The sequence below is a fragment of the Eubalaena glacialis genome, chromosome 6 (assembly GCF_028564815.1).
Source record: "Eubalaena glacialis isolate mEubGla1 chromosome 6, mEubGla1.1.hap2.+ XY, whole genome shotgun sequence".
Classification (NCBI taxonomy): Eukaryota; Metazoa; Chordata; class Mammalia; order Artiodactyla; family Balaenidae; genus Eubalaena; species Eubalaena glacialis.
The window spans coordinates 78,635,463-78,654,030 of NC_083721.1; the positions used below are offsets into that span (position 1 = coordinate 78,635,463).

The 18,568-nt window shown below is 37.0% G+C and overlaps 1 protein-coding gene across 4 annotated transcripts in view; it reads right to left on the reverse strand.

The window, feature by feature from the left end:
- Positions 1 to 18,568, reverse strand: part of IL1RAP (interleukin 1 receptor accessory protein) — a 121,903-nt gene that overhangs the window by 67,698 nt on the left and 35,637 nt on the right. For all 4 annotated transcript variants that reach the window (XM_061193272.1, XM_061193274.1, XM_061193273.1 and 1 more), the window contains exon 2: positions 11,094 to 11,158. In XM_061193272.1, coding sequence (XP_061049255.1) covers positions 11,094 to 11,157 — 64 coding nt within the window. In that variant the 5' untranslated portion in view covers position 11,158. The remainder of the gene's footprint in view (positions 1 to 11,093; positions 11,159 to 18,568) is intronic.

Below are 18,568 nucleotides of genomic sequence, written 5' to 3' on the forward strand. Positions count from 1 at the left end.
GATTGCCACTGTAAGTCTAGTTAACATCTGTCACCATACATAGTTACAATTTTTTTTCTTGTGATGAGGACTTTTAAGATTTACACATGGACATATATACACTACCAAATGTAAAATAGATAGCTAGTGGGAAGCAGCCACATAGCACAGGGAGATCAGCTCGGTGCTTTGTGACCACCTAAAGGGGTGGGATAGGGAGGGTGGGAGGGAGACGCAAGAGGGAGGAGATATGGGGTTATATGTATACATATAGCTGATTCACTTTGTTATAAAGCAGAAACTAACACAGCATCGTAAAGCAATTATACTCCAATAAAGATGTTAAAAAAAAAAAAAGATTTACTCACTTAGCAATTTCAATTTTCAATAAAATAAAATAAACAAAAACCTGAGTCTATAGATACAGGGAACAGATTGGTGGTTGCCAGAGGTGGGAGATGGAGGGGTGGGTGAAATGGGTAAGGGAGTCAAAAGGTACAAACTTCCAGTTACAAAATAAGCAAGTCATGGGGATATAATGTATAGCATGGGGACTATAATTGATAACACTGAATTGTATATTTGAAAGTTTCCCCCAGTTCTTGAAGCTCCAGCAATACTGGTGTCATGATCCTTATGGCTCAGGGCCTTCACACATGCCATCCACTGCCTTCTCTCTGCTTTGCATGGTGGTCCTTCTTTCCTTCACTTCTCAATAGAATATGTCATCTTCTCAAATAGATTTTCTCAACCACCCAACAATGGGAGTATTGTCCTATTATTTTCCATCAGTATAATGCCCTATAGATAATCTTCACTTTTTAAAAATGTGTTTATTTACTTATTTTCTTCTGTCCTACAGCCTCCCCAAGACTAAGCTCCATGATGGCAGATACCATTTCTGTCTTGTTTACCAATAAATACAGGCAAGCACAGTGTATAGCACATACTGATAGACTATGAATGAATGCAAAGTGTCTTAATCTTCTTTACATCCCCTGTGGTACAAAGCTTTGCATATTAACAGGTGCCCAGGAAACATCTGCTGAGCTGGGTTCCACATCTAGTCATGAAGGACCACCTTCCCTAGATATGGACGTCATGTAGATGTTTGACCTGTTTCTATTACATCACAAAGGTACATTTTCAAAACAGGAGGGAAATACTTACCCTTCTGTGATAAAAGTATTGCATGCTTTAAAATGGATAACTAGCCTATGAAAACACAGATTTCCCTGGGATTAAGCAGGACTTGTGCATTAAACCTGAACACTTTTTCAGGTTTGTGATTCTGGAGAGTTCGCACTGGGTATGGATCAGGGATAATGCCCCCTGTCCAAACTTTTGCGCACTTGCTGAATCCAGATAACAGTTATTCTAGCAGTTTTATTGCCACAGTGTTTGGCTGTTAGCATAACTGACGCCATTCTGGCCTTTACAGGTTCTCTTGTCCTTCACTGACCCTACCGAGGACTGTACTGTACAGTGAGTCACTTCTCTGTCGTCAAAGGCTTTGTAGTTAATAGATATTGCTTCATAATTATTAGGATCAGGTGGCCTCTATGCTCTGTTAGTCCCCACACAATGATGAAAACCTTTGCTGACGTATTCATGGCACCCACAAGACTAGTTACCCATTCATGAATTTTGACTTAGGAATGCATGTCCTGTTTCCAATTACCTAACTCCATACCCTAGGTTAACTATAACCCCTCGGTGGTGCAGAGAGCAGCTGTGAATGCTTCTGAACACTTGTCCACCCAAACCTGATCTCACCTTGTAAGTTACTTATAAGAAACTGATCCATTGATTATATGGAGCTGGCTGCCTCATTTTTCAGCCTCAAGATGCCTTCTCAGTTCAGTGGGTATGTTTGTTCCCTCTGTCCAACACACACAAACACACACACACACACACACACACACACACACACAAGTGATAGTTTCTGAAAAAGATGAAACATTCCAGCCCCACCAGAAATAAAATGGAACGTGGAGTAAATCCACCATCAAATTTCAAAATTCACACCCAATCACCGCCAAAGTCTAGCAGAAAAAAAAAAAAAAAAAAAAAACCTGGCATTTTTTGACTGAAAATAATTTTCTAAAGCTATACACTGTTGGGTACCAAAAAAAAATTTTTGAGCCACAGGTAAACATCATTTACAAGGTCCCTAGACACCTAGCAACAGGGATAGAGCCTCCGTAGTTGGATAAAAAGGAGAAGACAGGGAGTTACAGTCAGTATCTCCGAGTTAGCCACAGGGGAAGCCAAATGAATAATGCCAAAGCAACCTTGCCACATACTAAAGTTAACAGCTTCCCATTCCACTCAAACCCGCTGCATCTGCACCGAACCACTGTTCCTTCATCCATCTGCAATCTTGTTAAGAACTGCTTTCCCTTAGGAAATTTTTTATAACCTTGGAAAAATGTATGTTATCTAATATACACAATTGTAGTACACTGTATATGTTTCAGGAAGCTTGGAACAAATCAATTTGAAATAGTATTTGCAACATGAAAAATTACATCCTATGTTCTCTGTTTTTTTAATTGGTTGAATGTTTCCTTTCAAATGTGTGTGCTCCGTATCATCAATTATTGACAGCTTTGGTTGGCATATTTAGAAAGAGAAGAGTTTTAATCATAAAGAATTCAGTGGCAGCGTGGTATTGAGCGAATAGTATGCATTTTAAAGTAAATCAGGTAGACAAGTTTTACTACTTAATAATAGCTATAGTAAGCTGTTAATTTAGCTTTTTAATTCACTTTTCTGAATCTGGAGTTCCTCACTGGTAAAGACAGATGAAAACATCTATCTCTATCTTATGAGGCTCTTCAGAAATTTATGTAATATTTTATATTAATACACACACACAGACACACACACGCACACAAACACTACTCCCTGATTCAATTAATGTTATTTCATTCACCTTGCTTCTTTTTTTATTATACACACACACACGCACATTCCACTATATAGTTATTACCAATTTAAAGAGAATTAGAATAAAAGACATTTAAAGCCATGCTTAGCTTAACATGATCTTCCTTTAGTCATTAAAAAAATTCAGTATTGTATAATGCTTCATGGCTATTTTGCAGTCATCAACTATCACTGCATTGTAGATAAGAGGAAGAACATTTTTAATAACAGGATATTTAGAGTAATAAAGGTGAGATAACTAAGAGCTTGCTTTAATAAAGCAACCAGGAACAAAGACCCTGTCTTCACTTTCTTCCTGAAATCCCGCTTAGCGTCTCACGAAGAACATTGTATGTAGTGGGAGGGACTCCTCCAACACTTCCATTTATTAATTGCTCTATTCACTCTTTCCATTATTTCAACTATCCTCCAAACAAAGCTACACCCTCCTCTTAGACCTAAATACAAGCTGGGTTTCTACTGAGCCTCCAGCAATACATTGCTAAAAGGAAAGACATTTTACAGCTCAGTGTCAGTTGCAAACAGCAGATTGTTTCTGCCCTAGACCTTACGTATGCAGAGTGCATAAGGGAGCACTCTTGCCTGCCATCTCCTCTTCCTTCAGTATCATGAAGGCCATGCACAGCTCTATGCCTCCACCACCTCTGCTGTATACTTCCTTCATAATACAAGTATCCTGAAGATGCTGATAGCTCTCTTGGCTAGAGGTACACTAGATACAAGGAAACTTCTATAATACTTAAGGCTTCTATTTCAGCTCATCATTTTAACATACTAGGAAGAAAGGAAAGAGTCAGAAGGTAAACAAAACAAAACTGAACTGTTCTAAAAGGATACCATCCAATGCAAAGTTCAGTTAAAAAAAGAGAGTATTTAAGTGCGGTACTTAAAAAAGTTTTTTTTTTTAATGATCTGAAAAAGTATATACCTGGGTTTGCATCAAATGCAGCAAAGTCCCTCTGTGGAAAGACTCTCTCTGTATCTCCTCTATCTTTCTCTTTGTATCTCCCTCTCTCTCACCCTGTCTCTATCTCTATCACTATCTCTTCTCTTTCTTCCTCTCTTCTTTTTCTTTCTTCTTCTCTCCTCACCCCCACTCCTTCTCTTTATTTTCCTTTACCTTGAGTGGACAATTTAAAAGTGCTGAAAAGACATTTAGAAGCAAGCCATGGATGCGAAAAAGTCTTGCATAAGAGAAATTCTGTTTTCCTCAGGGGACCAAATAGATCAAAGAGTCCAAAGCAAATTAGAAAACTATGAGGATAAAATTAATGCTTTCTATCTGAAAAGCAAAAATTAGTTCATTAAGAAGCCTTTGGGGCAGTCTGAAGTCCCAGAGGATCTAGGGAAGGACAGAATTAACTCAGGTGCATCAATTTAAGCTATTAGGTGTAATGTGTTTAAACAGCAAACAAGTCCATGGTGAAGGATTAAAGCTTTCTTCCCACAGTAAAAAAGAGCAAACAAAGCTATGTTAAATAATGGCTGATAATGGTTGAGATCTGCTTGGGAAAAACAATTTGTATATCTGTGTTTGCTTTAACAATAATAGAGTCCTATATTTCAACTATAGTTGTACTTGTATGCAAGCAATTAAGAATCAAATAAAACCCATGGTATTATATTAATAAAGAGTTATGTTTATATAGAAAATCTACCAGTAACTGATGGATGGCCTCTCTGTGTCTTTCCCCTTGAATATCTACACAGGTTCCATGGAGGAAGCATAGTTGGCAAACACTCTTCGGTTGGTCCTTCTCGCTGGCATGGAAAGCCCAGACTTTAAAAGGACCACAATGTTCTGTTACATAAGTTATGGAAAATGCAAACATCAGTACCTTGGTTTATATATCAAAATGGACACTCCTGCTTACCTCAAGGAGTACTTCAAAAAATGTGAAAGTATCTCGGAAGTAAAAAAAAAACAAAACAAAACAATGAGATGATAGGCAAAGAGCCTTAAACTATTATTCCAGACACTACTGACAAACACTGTAGGAAAGTGGTATTTATTTCCCAATAATGTACAGCTTTACCAAGAGTTTTGATTCTGGTGGTAGAAGGAGAAATGAAATTCATGAAAACAACAGAACTCAGCCAAGTCTAGATTATCAAGTGTGTGATTATTTTGTCTCTTTTCTCTTATTTTCTCAGCCGCCTTGTATTTTCATTATTCTTACTGCCTCTAAAACTGAGAAAGACAAAAGAAGGCAATTCTGTATATTGCTTTTATAGGTTTGGATGGCAGGTACTTGAAGTTATTGACTGAGGTTCTCATATTATTTATAAAATGCATCCATTTTCTCTCTGTCCCTCAAAAATAAATGAGTGATTGCAGCACCTAGTGGATTTTAGAATAAAGTAATTATTGTGTTGTTACCTCAAGGGTAGATGTATATTTTATTTTTTAAAGAAGTTCATCAACTAAATAGAAAAGGAATTTTTAAAATAGTGAAATAAAAGGAGTGAGAACTAGCCCAGGAGTGAGTCACTGATAATCAGATGGTCATCTGGTTCTATAAAGCTCATCTCAATATGGCAGAAACAAATATTGGGGAAGGGGGAATGCAGAAACAAAGGCAATTCAAAGTGAAGAAGACTGTCTTATAAGCCAGATATTGTCACTTATAACCATATACACCCATGTATTCCCTGCAAAGATAGTGGCTTCTCTTAACTCACACATGTGATGGAAGAATCAGGTCATTTTTCTAAACATAGAATTATTGCTGTGATACAAGAAGCCTTTCTAGAGAATTTATAACTGCAAAGCTAGCATCAGGCCAATAAATTGTGGTACTCAAATCTCTTTTCAATACCCACCCTTGGGAAGTACAAGTAACTTAAAAATAAACATCAGTGTCTTTCAATGCAGCTCAAAAAAAAAGTGAAGATACCTGCTCCCAAGAAGAAACATTTATAGGACATCAGGGTGAATGTTATAATTCCAATGACCTTTAGGTCTAAGAATAAAATGAAACTATATTCTTCACACATTCTTCAAACGTTTGGACTAAATTCCATAGAAACGAAGTGTGTTCAGGATGACCAGCCATGAGTAACAGAGACAGGACTGAATGTCACAAGTAGATCCAAATATGGAGTTTTTCAAAGAGCATATTCAAATAATATGAGGCCACTGGTGCTGGCAACAAATTGAATCTTTACCAAAAGCTGAAAGAACCATTTCATAGCATTAAAATATTATAGATCCTTGTAGAAGAAAGACCAAAAAAAAAAAAAAAAAGAACTAGCCAACTATATCTAAAATACATTAAACACAAATATTCCCTTCACCTGCAAGGATTCCTGTCCTCCACAATCTGTTCCTAACTTACCTTTCCAGCTTGGCTTCTAAACGCCTTCACACTATCCCCGAATTCAGCTGAACTGAACTATTCTGTTCCCAAATAAGAGATATATTTTCTCCTAGAAAAGAGCAGTCATTGGTTTGATTAAGAAGTCGTCCTCAGTACCACCCTACAGGACTAATAACTTTCTCTGCCGTCTCATGCAATTTTGTTTGGTATTTATTTTCTCTTCTTTCTCTCAAATTTTACTGTAAGATACTTACAATAAGAACCTTCCTTTATTCACCCTGGTTTCTACAGTATGAAATGGTCAAACACATGACCTTTAGAATAAAGTGAAATCATTGTAAGATAAACACTTGTCATTAGAAATAATTAAATAATAGCAAGAGTGTACCCTGAGTATGTCCATGGTGTATAATAAGACCCATAATGCTCTTTCATAAAAAAACAAGAAGGAAGAATTGGTTGGCTTTTTGCTGTTGTTGGTTGGTTTAGCTGGTTGGATGGTTATTTTGCTGTTGTTAGTTGGTTGGTTGTTTTGGTTTATATGTAAGGACACAGTGAAACAGAATGATTAAATGACTTTAATGTCATTAAACAGCTCACAAAGTGAAACAGTCAGAACTTGAACCAGTGTCTCTTGATTCCTGGTAAGCCACAATGTTTTTACTTATTTATTTATTTTACATAGTGTAATTCACTCTCAATAAGCCACACGAGTATTTCCACCCTCTGCAAATTTCTTAAAAATAATGATAAAGAAATAAAGGGATCTTACCTCCGTTAGCAGAAGAAAGCCCTAAGGGTAGGTAATGCTGTATAAAAGAAAGAGCTCTGCTTTTGGAGGGAAGGCAGCCTTTGAAACCTTATCATGAGTACCGTTAACTGAGACCACTCCCTGGCTTTACATTTCCTAAACTATAAAACGGGTGTAAGAATACCTACACCCCATCCGCATCACAGTGTTTTCTGTGAAGTTAATGACAATGTGAGTGAAATCTAGCCCTGTACCTGGCACACAGTCAACTGTTTGTTGACTTTGAAATAAAAAGCTGTATTCAAAGATCTGTGTGTGTGTGTGTATGTGTGTGCGCGCATGCCTTTGGGGAAGAAAATTCATTGCTATCATTTTTTATGTGGACTGTGTAGCAAATAATTTTTATATGGCAGTATTTTTTAAATTCACCATATTATATGTGGTGCCATTCTAACTACCTCCCCAACTTGGAATCACAAGTTCCAAATGTTTATTTCTACCATAAAGGCAGCTTTAACAATTCAACTTTTTAGCATGTTGCCAATGAAACACACCAAAAGAGAAATGTGTGACAAGTCAAAGTTTGCTTTTGGGATTCTTGCAAAGGAGCACTTCTTTGAGTTTAGTATTAGAAATGTTTAATTCTATAATAAGCAAAAACAGGAATATTGACTTTTGAGCCTATACTACAGTGATTTGCTTCCTGGGGGAAAATCACTGCAATGGGGGGGGGCACCTTAAGTGAGGGGGCAGGGCGAGTAAAGATACTTCTTATCTAGAAAACACAGAAATCTATTACTGAGTGGTTCTTTAACAGTTAGCAAAACCCGTGACCCCTTGGATCTTAATATTTTTTTCTGAATTATTTATCTGCCAGTAGAGTACAAGGGGAATGTATTTAGTAAAAGTAACATGCATCTTGGGAACTGAGGAACTAGTTGAAGTCACAGATGTGTTAAGTATTAGCTGTGTGACTTTGGGTACCTCACTTAGCCACTTTGATCCTAATTTTCTTATCCAAATAAGAAATACCCTGACTGCTCTGTTTTGGGTGTGAGAACTAAATGACATAGAATATGTAAAATTCAAAGGGAATTTTATTTCAGCAAAGGAAGCTTTATTATCACCACTATAACTACCACATTATAATTATATTATCACTATTATAATTATCCAAGTTTTAATTCCTTAAAAGAAAGTAAATGTTGGTTTTTGATTATTTGCTTTTATCACCACCGGAGATGAAATGTTGCTCCCACATTCCTGAGTGAAGATGGAAATCACTGTACTGCTATAGAAAGACTATGTTCTCTAGTCAGAATTGTGTGCCTTGAAGTCCAGTTCACTGCACTTGAATGCACCACATGGAAGTAAAGCTCTTATGTTGTTATGATTCCTTTTTAAAATTGTGGGCTTTCCTTAAGAGAAGGGTCCACATGGAGGGGTCCAGAGCAACAAGACAAAACTCTTAACTAATATCATATGCGTGTACAGAGCTTTAGGGTTTTAAAGCTATTTCTCCTTTGTTCCTCACATCAATCTTGTGGTTCCATTAACATGGGTACCTAAAGCACAAAAAAAGCCTCGTGAAAGACCAACCAGTCTACTGTCATCTACCTCGTTGTAAGAGGCATGATGCACGAGAGGTTGGTTGATCCCGCAGTATGTGCATTGATCCCTTTTTCCTCTCATAGCCCAGAGTCAGTTGCCCCTTTTATTTTTGACAACAACACTTCCTTTTTGTTCCTCTCCCTCCAACTAGGAAGTACATCACTGACACAGACACAATATACCTTTTCATAAGGAAGGCAAATAAACATGGGCCAGATGGGCTGAGGGCATTACAACATGTTTCCTGCTCCCATGGTGACTCAATGGGGCTGGTATGAGAACGTATCTTATTCAAGAAATCAGCTTCCCTGGCAGAATTATGAGTCAGTTCCTGGGTAGAAAGCTCATTTTCTAACAACATTTGAGGGGGTGGGGTGGGGGCCCCTTGGATGGATTACAGTAAAGGTCATTCAGAAAACAACGCGGCCAGGACCAGTAGGGAGGCACCAGCACTAACCAACCACTAACTTCTGAAACTTCATTGATCTCTAACAAGAGTAACAAGGTCATCTCCCCCTTTTCCTTCAAGGTGGGAACATAAAACCACATTGACGAATTGCCGGCGTGAATCCAAACAAGTTCCATTATAAAATTAACCAATCTGGGCAAAAAAGGATGTGAAGGGACACTTTTTTCATCCATTTTACATATATGTATTTGTAGATATATGTATATATATGTATAAATATAAAAGTTGAGCTCCTACTCTGTGTCTATATGTCAATCTTTACTCCAAGTGTTTGGGTAACAAACAAAATGGACAAGTCCCTGTCCTTAGGGAGCTTAAAAACAGACAAATACGGAGGGATGGAGGAAAAGGAGGGTAAGAGAAAGAAAGAAAGGAGAGGAGGATGGGGGTTGGGGAGGAAAAAGAAAAGGAAGAAGGTGGAAGGGAAGGAGAAGAAAAGGAGGAGGAGAAAAAAGAAAGAGTTAATATAGTGTCAAGAAATAATGAGTCTTATGAAGAAAACTAAAGCAGGATAGAGGAACAGAGAGTGATTGGCAGGGCTATTTTAGTTAAGATGGTTAAGGAAGGCCTCTGTAAGAAGATACCAGTCAAGGATAGAACTAAATCAAATAAGAACAAACAACAATCAGGCGTTATATTCAGCATATTTAAAAATCAGAACATCAGGACACTGGCCAGTCAAATGGGACACTCAGTCAAGCAGGACAGATGCTGGTCTAAACAGCCAGTAGAGCTGTACACTAGTGCATCCCAGCTGAATATCAGCTCTGCTTATAATATATCCTTTCCTCTGTGAAGCCTCCAAGGGCCAACAAGGTTAGAAGTTATCGCTCCTTCTCTTGGCTTTGAGCTGTACTCTGTCCTAATTATACCCCTCTTTTAGTGTTATTATTGGTTTCCAATAAAATGCCTTAAGTGGTGTAGCAAAACTGAAACACACCCAGAAAAGATCATCAGGATGGTAGGAGGGCTCAAATCCATGCCATGTGAAGAACAGTTGAAGGCATGTATTGGACAACATGGTCATGGTTTTATGACCACTGTTTTAACATCTCTGATGGCCTGTCACATAGAAGAGGAAGTAAAGCAATGATATTCAAAGTATGGTCCATGGTCTTCAGGGAAATTATACATGGCAAGCTTTTTTTAAATGAAGATACCTTAGTTCCCTGAATTAAAATTAGAGAATCATGGGATTAGGTATTTTCTATTTAAATCCAGTAGTTGAACCAAAGAAATATATGGATATGATGAGACAAATTTCAGTTATATGTACTAAAAAATTTCTAAGAACTTGATCAGTCCAAAGACATAACGGGCTAAAATTCGATGATCACTAGTTAGAGGTACCATAGAATGGTTCTGAGCAGTACCTCTGAAGATGAGACGAGACCTGCAAGGACAGACTTTCAAGTCCCCTGTAACTCTAATGTCATATGATCCAAGTCCATGATAATTGAGTTTGGTTATTTAAACTCAATAAAGATTTTGGCTGCCTCTTCTTATGCTTATGAAACAACATCCAAAGAAAGAATGAGCCTAATGACCGGTTCTTTCTTTCTTATATGGAAGCAGTAGACGAAAACCCATCTTTATCTACTTGTTTCTATAAGGTATCAGTGGAGTGGTACCACTGAGGCTTTCTCCACCACTGGCTCAAGTTTGGAAAACAGAGGCGTACTACCATCACTGTCATTTATTTTCCCATAGGACCTGAGGTAAGGGGAAGAAATAGGATTCTAGTTGGTTTGGATGTGAAGGTGATGGAAAATTCCTATAATTAGAAAGTGCACTCCCCCCAGTGCACTTTGTTCCATGAAGACTAAAGATATCAGTGGTTCCTCCCAGCACCAAAATTCCATAATTCTGTCAAATCTAAGATTCCATGTTACCACAGAAGTCAGTGGAAATAAACAACGTTATGTTCTCTTAACTCATTTTCAGAAAGACTTGAGACATTACCCTATGCGTGACTTGCATTTTAATAGATTGTCAAAAGACATTCACTTACCTGAGGCATCACTTTGCAGGATCCCATAGAAGTAGAGACTCATTACACACCACAGAAGTCCCATCCTGTCAATATAAATACAAAGGTAAGGAGAGTACTTATTACTCTCAAGTACTTAAATAATATTCGTGCATATGCATGCTGACTATTGACTAGGAACTGTTCTAAGAATTTTACAATATTAACAAACTTAATTGTCAGAACCAACCAGTAAGATAGGCTTTTTTTATCCCCATATTACAGATAAGAAAACTGAGACACGTGTAAATAACATACCCAAGATCCTGTGGCTAGAAAGTGGTAGAGTAATGATCAAATTCCAGTAGCCTGGCTCTAGAATGGCCTCTTAATCACTGAACTCTAACTGCCTACTAAAAAAATATTTTTTTGGATTTTTTTCATCAGAGTTGAATTTCTGGTAGATGAGTTTGTTCTTATTACCCTTCATCATATTCTCTTGTTTATTCCCAACTGGAAATATTTTATAATCCAGACAGTTTTCCTTCTTAGTGATGAATAGAAAGTCTACAAATGCTGGATTCAGACTTGGTTTGCAGTCCACCATACTCTGAATTTATAGTAAGGGGAAATGTATAATCTTCATGCCCTGCTGTGCCTGCTCTTATCTTCTCATTCGAAGAGACGAATGATGAGGCTGAATTCCAATTTCTGTGATCTTTAGCCTTTCTGTTGATAACCAGCTGAAACAGCCAACTAGAAAGACCAATGCCCTTATATTTGGTTGTGTGATCTTTAATGCAGAAGGGCTGGAGATTTAACAACTCTGTGAAATATTTCCTTCCCTACTACTCTAGACATATCTGGTCCCTGATAAAACCGCTGTGGGGTTATAGATACTGAAACCTGAATATTACTGATAAATTCCATACTTAAGACTTCCACTCTCTGTTTTGAACACAACAGCCATACTGGGTGCTTACATTGGTCTTGGTAAATTGTCCAGACATATTTCTAGTAGGTGACAGAGATGAGATTTATATCCACACCTGGAAAACTACAAGTCTATTATCCTAAACATTAGTCTATGTCACAAGTTTCACAACCACAGGAACCCAGTAGTCTAAAAAGGTCAAAGAGATATTTAATAAGTAGGGTAACATTAACAGCATTTGAAATGGGACATTTTTAAGAGCACTACACTGAAACAAAAGGTACCTTTTGGACAGTACCAAAAGGTACAGTCCAAAATGGTACTGTCCAAGCAATCCAGAGGTGTGGTCACTTTAAAGGACAATGCAAGTTTCCAACATCTGTCACCTCTCTTGACCACACATCACCAAAAATCTCTACTGTGCTTCTTCTTTAGCATGATTGTACACAAATCACAGGAGAGTATATTATACCTTAAACAACTATTTTATCTCAGAAATTAAATGTCTCTTTCTTAACGCTACCATTCCCTTCCAGTTCTTATACCATTAACTTAGGGAGTTCTCTCCATTAGTCATTCATTAATTCAATAAAACATGTATTGAACACTTTCTGTTTACAAGTCACTATGATATAATCACAGGGGTCTCTGGCACGCAAGATGTAGGGCTGTTATCCCCAGTAGAGGAGATAAACCACATGCAAACCACTTCAGCAACATCAACTTTGAATAATACACATGCAGAGGCACTCTAGGATATTCAAAGATTTATCGGAAGTTCTAGCACTAAGCAGACTCTAGCAGGGACTTAAAATGTGTACAAGAAATAACTGCAACACAAAGTAATGTGGTAAAAATAGTCAGAGAGGGGCCAATAAGTGCTATTGAAGATTAGCCAAAGAAAGAGATTACTCCAGCTAAGGCAGACAAAGAAGACTAAACACAAGACATAGCTTTGAACTGAGCAAGAACTGGTTTGGAAATTTAGAATTAAGGCAGAAGAAAAATGTGGGGAAAAGAAACTCAGTGGAGAATAATGCTCAAAGAGGAAAGCATGGAACATAAATAGGAAATAGTCTATAAATAATTCAGTTTGACTCAAGCACAGAGTATTAGAAAAAGAACTATAGAAGATTTTGTTGGAAAGCAGGGGGTTTTAGGATCAGAATATTGCACGGCCTTGAATAGTAGGCTAAGATCTTAGGATTTCATTTAAACAGAAAATAGGGAATCACTGAAAATTTCTGATTAGAGGAATGATATGATCATCAAATTATGCCATATGGAGAGCATTCTTCCAGGCATGTATTGGATGGATAGCCACTACATTCTGTCTTATAATCACTGTGGCTCCTGAGTCATCACAATAATTGTTATCCTCATAGTTTTGTGTCATCTAAGAACTTGATCGACATTCCACCTATGTCCTCATCCAAGTCATTAATAAAAGTAATTAATCATTCTGTATAATCCTTGTCAACAGAGAGCAACCAGACATTTAACTGCCAATTCAGGGCAGGGTAATCTCATTTCCAATACTCAGCTATGCTAAAGCACTCCAGCCTTCCAAATTGCTTTTGGCTATTAAAAAAAAACCCTCACACCTCTAGATTTTCCCAATTTGCCTGTTTATAAGCTTCTGAGTTCCTATGGCAACACTTAGAAGACATTCTAATTAATGTGATTGAGAGTCTTAATTGATAATTCCATGAGTAACTGGATTATACTTGAGGCAGCAAGGAGTCAGGTCACCAAGATAAAGCTAATATAACTTGTGTGCAAACACAAATCCAGGGTCAGTCCTGCCCTGTGATGAATTAGAATAAAGCAGACTGAAAAGAAAATGTGACTGCGCAGGCTGGTTTTGACTGACTGAAGGTATCAGTGTTAGTGTCTGGTCTGAAACCTCTCTGGGAAGACTGATTCATTTAACCTTGTGTTGCATTCAGCCTCAGAATTTTATTATTGTTACTAGTAATACACTTTTTTTTTCTTTTTTGGCCGCACGGCACAGCACACGGAACTTCCCCGACCAGGGATGGAACCCACCGCACCCCCCTGCAGTGGAAGCGCGGAATCTTAACCACTGGACCACCAGGGAAGTCCAGTAATACACTTTTGATTCTTATTTCTTGTGGGGAGGGGGCGCTGGGTATTTTCAGACATGAAGAAACTGTCAGAAAAGCAAAGGAATCTGTCTAATAATGCATGGTTTCTCATGGTCTGAAGTACTACCTAGTTTTAGATTATTGTGATGGGGTTTAACAGCCCCTGCCCTTGCTTCAGATGATTGGAACCTACATATAATAAACTCCCAAGTCAGCCTTCCCTGCATTATCCATTTTATTTACTATATGATTATTTTTGCACTTCCCCTTAGATATTAGTACTTCTCTCATATTTAATGCCATTGTTTCCTAGTATAATATCTGTACCGTCTAGCAAGAAGTTTCAAATACATAATTAGTTCTATGCAATCAACATAATGTTGGGACTTCCCTGGCAGTCCAGTGGTTAAGACTTTGCCTTCCAATGCAGGGGGTGCGGGTTCGATCCCTGGTCAGGGATCTAAGATCCCACATGCCTTGCGGCCAAAAAACCAAAAAACATAAAAGAGAAGCAATAATTTAACAAATTCAACAAAGACTTTAAAAATGGTCCACATGAAAAAAACCTTTAAAAAAAAAACCATGATGTTAATAATGATTGTTATCATATACTTTAACATCTATCCTTGCAAATCAATATTTCTAGTGTCTGCATTCTCTAGGGTTATTAAGCTTCAAGATTTCCTTACCTCTGGGTCAGCCCTGACCACTAGATTTTCTCACTGGGCCAGGAGATAACAGGCTGAAACTAGGTTTGCTACCCCAAGGCTAGTATTACCTCTGAATCACCATTTGCTCAGCCTTCCTTCTGTACAACAGCATTTCACAAGGCCACAAGACTGGATTCATCCATCAGTTTCCTAATTCCATATGCAGCTCCACAATCAGATCATAGGCACTCTTTGAATTCCAGCAACCTGGTTGGAGCTTGGCCCTTCAACCTGGTGCTTATCAGCACTCTGTTCCAAGAGCCTGCATTTTTTTCACTGTAAGGTCCTACTCCAAGCTGGATTAACCTCCTACAACCATGAAGCTTTATCTGCTTCATTCCTGGTTGACAGATACCCTTTGCTTTTACCTACCCACTGAATACTTGGACATAAACACCAAGGCACAAACCCTAAATGGTCATCCCCAAATTGGCCCTGCAGCCAAATTATTTCCTTGCGTCCTAATTCCATCTAGGTCTTTCCTTTACCTTTCTCTAACTTACTGATAAAGTTTGAGTGGGTCTTGCTTCTATGCCGACCTAAGATATGACAAACAAGCTTTTGAAGGACACAGGAGAAGTTATTAATTACTCCATTTTACAGAAAAAGAGATAGCACTTATTAATAAATCACAGTTATTTTCTTCATCAATCTTTTATCTAATTTATAGCTGTTGAACCATAAAAGAATTCTTGTGCAGAATATTTCAGAATCTAATATTTATTAATACACAAAAGTTTCAGCAAAGTAACACAGAAGGCTCTGAATCTGGGTAAAATGAAGTAAGCATACGCCACTTTATCTTTCTTAATGAATGTAACTATAAACCTGGGTAGAGTGCATGGAGCAACTTTTTGAGGATTCTAAAAAGGAAAAATTAGCACATTCTTTTCAAGTATACATAAGCATTCACCAGAATATTATGCACCATAAATAAAACCTTAACAAATGTTAAAGAATTCAAAGTACATTCTCTGAACATAGAATTAAACTATAAATATACATAAATAAATAAATAACAGGAAAAATCTCCAAACACTTAGAAATTAAGGAATATACTTCTAAATAATCCATGAGACAGAGACATAATCTCAAGGGAGATTAGATAACATTTTGTATTGAACAAAATTGAAAATCCAACATACCAAAATGCATGGGATGCAATTAAAGCAGTGCTTAGAGAAAAATTTGCTGTACTAAAAGCTCACAATATAAAAAGAAGAAAGATCTCAAGAAAATCATCTAATCTTTCACCTTAAGAACCTACAAAAAGAAGAGAAAATTAAATCAAGCAAGCAAAATGAGGGAAATAATGAAGAGTAGAGATCAAAGATTTTTAAATCAGAAATAATATAAGCATAGAAAAAAATAATAAAACCAAAAGTTGGTTCTTCGAAAAGAACAATAAAATTGCTAAGCCTTTAACCAGGAGAACCAACAAGGAAAGAATAACACATATCACTAATATCAGTAATAAAAGAGGGTACTTCACTACACAGGCATTATAACTGTCATAAGGCAATACTAAAAATTCTAGGCACATAAATTCCACAATTTAGATGAAATGGACCAACATTTTAAAAACCACAAATTACCAAAATTCACCCAAAATTAAATGGACAATCTAAATGGCCCTATATTATTAGAAGAAACTGTATTTGCAGGTAGAAACCTTCCAAAAAATAAATATCTAAGCTCCAGATGGTTTCACTGGTGAATTCTACCAAACATTTTAAGGATTAATAACATCAATTCTACATAATTTCTTCCAGAAAATAAAAGAGGACATAACGGTTCTCAATTTACATAATGAGATCAATATTGCTCTGATTACAAAACCTACCACAGACAGCGCAAGAAAACAAATTTACAGATATCCCACAACCAAGCAGAGTTTCTCCCAGGAATTCAAGGTTGGTTTCAGTATTTTTAAAGTCTGAAGAAGAAAAACCACATGATTGTATCAATTGATGCAGGAACAATATCTGACAAAATTCAATATCCATTCACGATAAAAACTCTCAGCAAACTAAGAATAGAAGGGAACTTCCTCAAATAGATAAAAAACATCTACAAAAAACCTACAGCTAACATTACATCTAATATTGAAAGACTGAATGTTTTTCCACTAACATCAGGAGCAAGGCAAGGAAGTTCATTCTCAGTACTATTCAACATCATTCTAGAAGTCTTACCCAGTGCAATAAGGCTATTCACAGATGACAGGATTTTCAACATAGAAAATCCTAAGGAATCGATTAAAAAATAGAACTAAATAAGTATGTTTAGCAAAGTCACATCATGTGTAGTCAACACACAAAAATTAAACATATTACTATAGACTAGCAATGAGCAATTGGAAAGAATCTTCTTTTAAAAATACTGGTTACAATAACTCAAAGGAAAAATAAAATGCTTAGCTAAAAAGCCTAACCAAACATGTGCAAAATCGGTTGAAATTTACAAAACGTTGATAAAGAAATGAAAGAACCTAAATATATGGAAATGTGGTTGGCAGGATGGCTCCCAATGCTAACCATGTCCTAATCCCTGGAACCTGTTATGTTACCTTACTTGGCAAAATAACTTTAATTAGGATCATGGACCTTAAAATAGGGAGATTATACTGGATTATTCACATGGGCCTAATTTGATCACTATGAGCCCTTAAAAGCAGAGAACTTTCTCTGGCTAAAGTCAGAGAGATGCAGCACAAGGATAAGCCAAAGAAATGGGAAGCTATAGGTTTTTGATGTTAAAAGATAAATGTAGCAACATATTTTGATGTTAAAAGATAAATGTACAACATATCATGGAATGCCGGTGGCCTTAGAGAACTGAGAGAAATCTCCAGCGGACAACCAGTAAGGAAACAGGAACCTCAGGCCTATAGCCACAGGGCATAAATTCTATCAACAGCTTTGGAAGTGTGTTCTTCCCCAGAGCCTCCAGAAAGGAACACAACCTTGCTGACAATTTGATCACTTTGACTTTAGCCTTGTAAGGCCCTAAGCAGAGAACCAGCTAAATTACACTGTACCTGGACATGTGATTCACAGAAACTCTGATGTAATAAATGGATGTTGCTTTAAGTCACTAAGTGTCTGGTATTTATTACATTGGTAATAGAAAATAATACAGGAGACATACCAGACCCATGGATTGTAAGACTCCACATAGAAAACATGTCAATTCTCCCCCAAATTACTTGACAGACTTAATGAAATTCCAGTCAAAAATCCTAGCAAGATCTGTTTATAAATATAGACAAGTTGATTCTAAAGTTTGTATGGAAAGAGAAATGCCTTAAATATTGAAAACCATTTTGACAAAGAAGAATAAAGTTGTAGGAATCATACTACAAACAACCCAATTTTAAAATGTCAAAAGTCTTAAAGAGACACTTTACCAAAAAAGGATATTTAGAAGGCAAATTAACACAAGAAAGGATGTTCAACATTATTAGCCATAGGGCAGTGAAAATTAAAGCCACAAAATGAGATACCACTAAACACCTTTCAGCATAACTAAAGTAAGAAGTATTGACAATACCAAGTGCTGAAGAGAACACAGAGCAACTGGAACTCTCGCACTGCTGAGGCTACAAAATGGTACAGCCTCTCTGGAAAACAATTTCTCAGTTTCTTATTAAGTTAAGCACGCACATACCATAGGATCTAGCGATCCCATTCCTAGCTATTTACTCAAGAGAAAGGGAAACTTATGCTCACACAAAACCCTGTATGTGAATGTTTATAGCAGCTC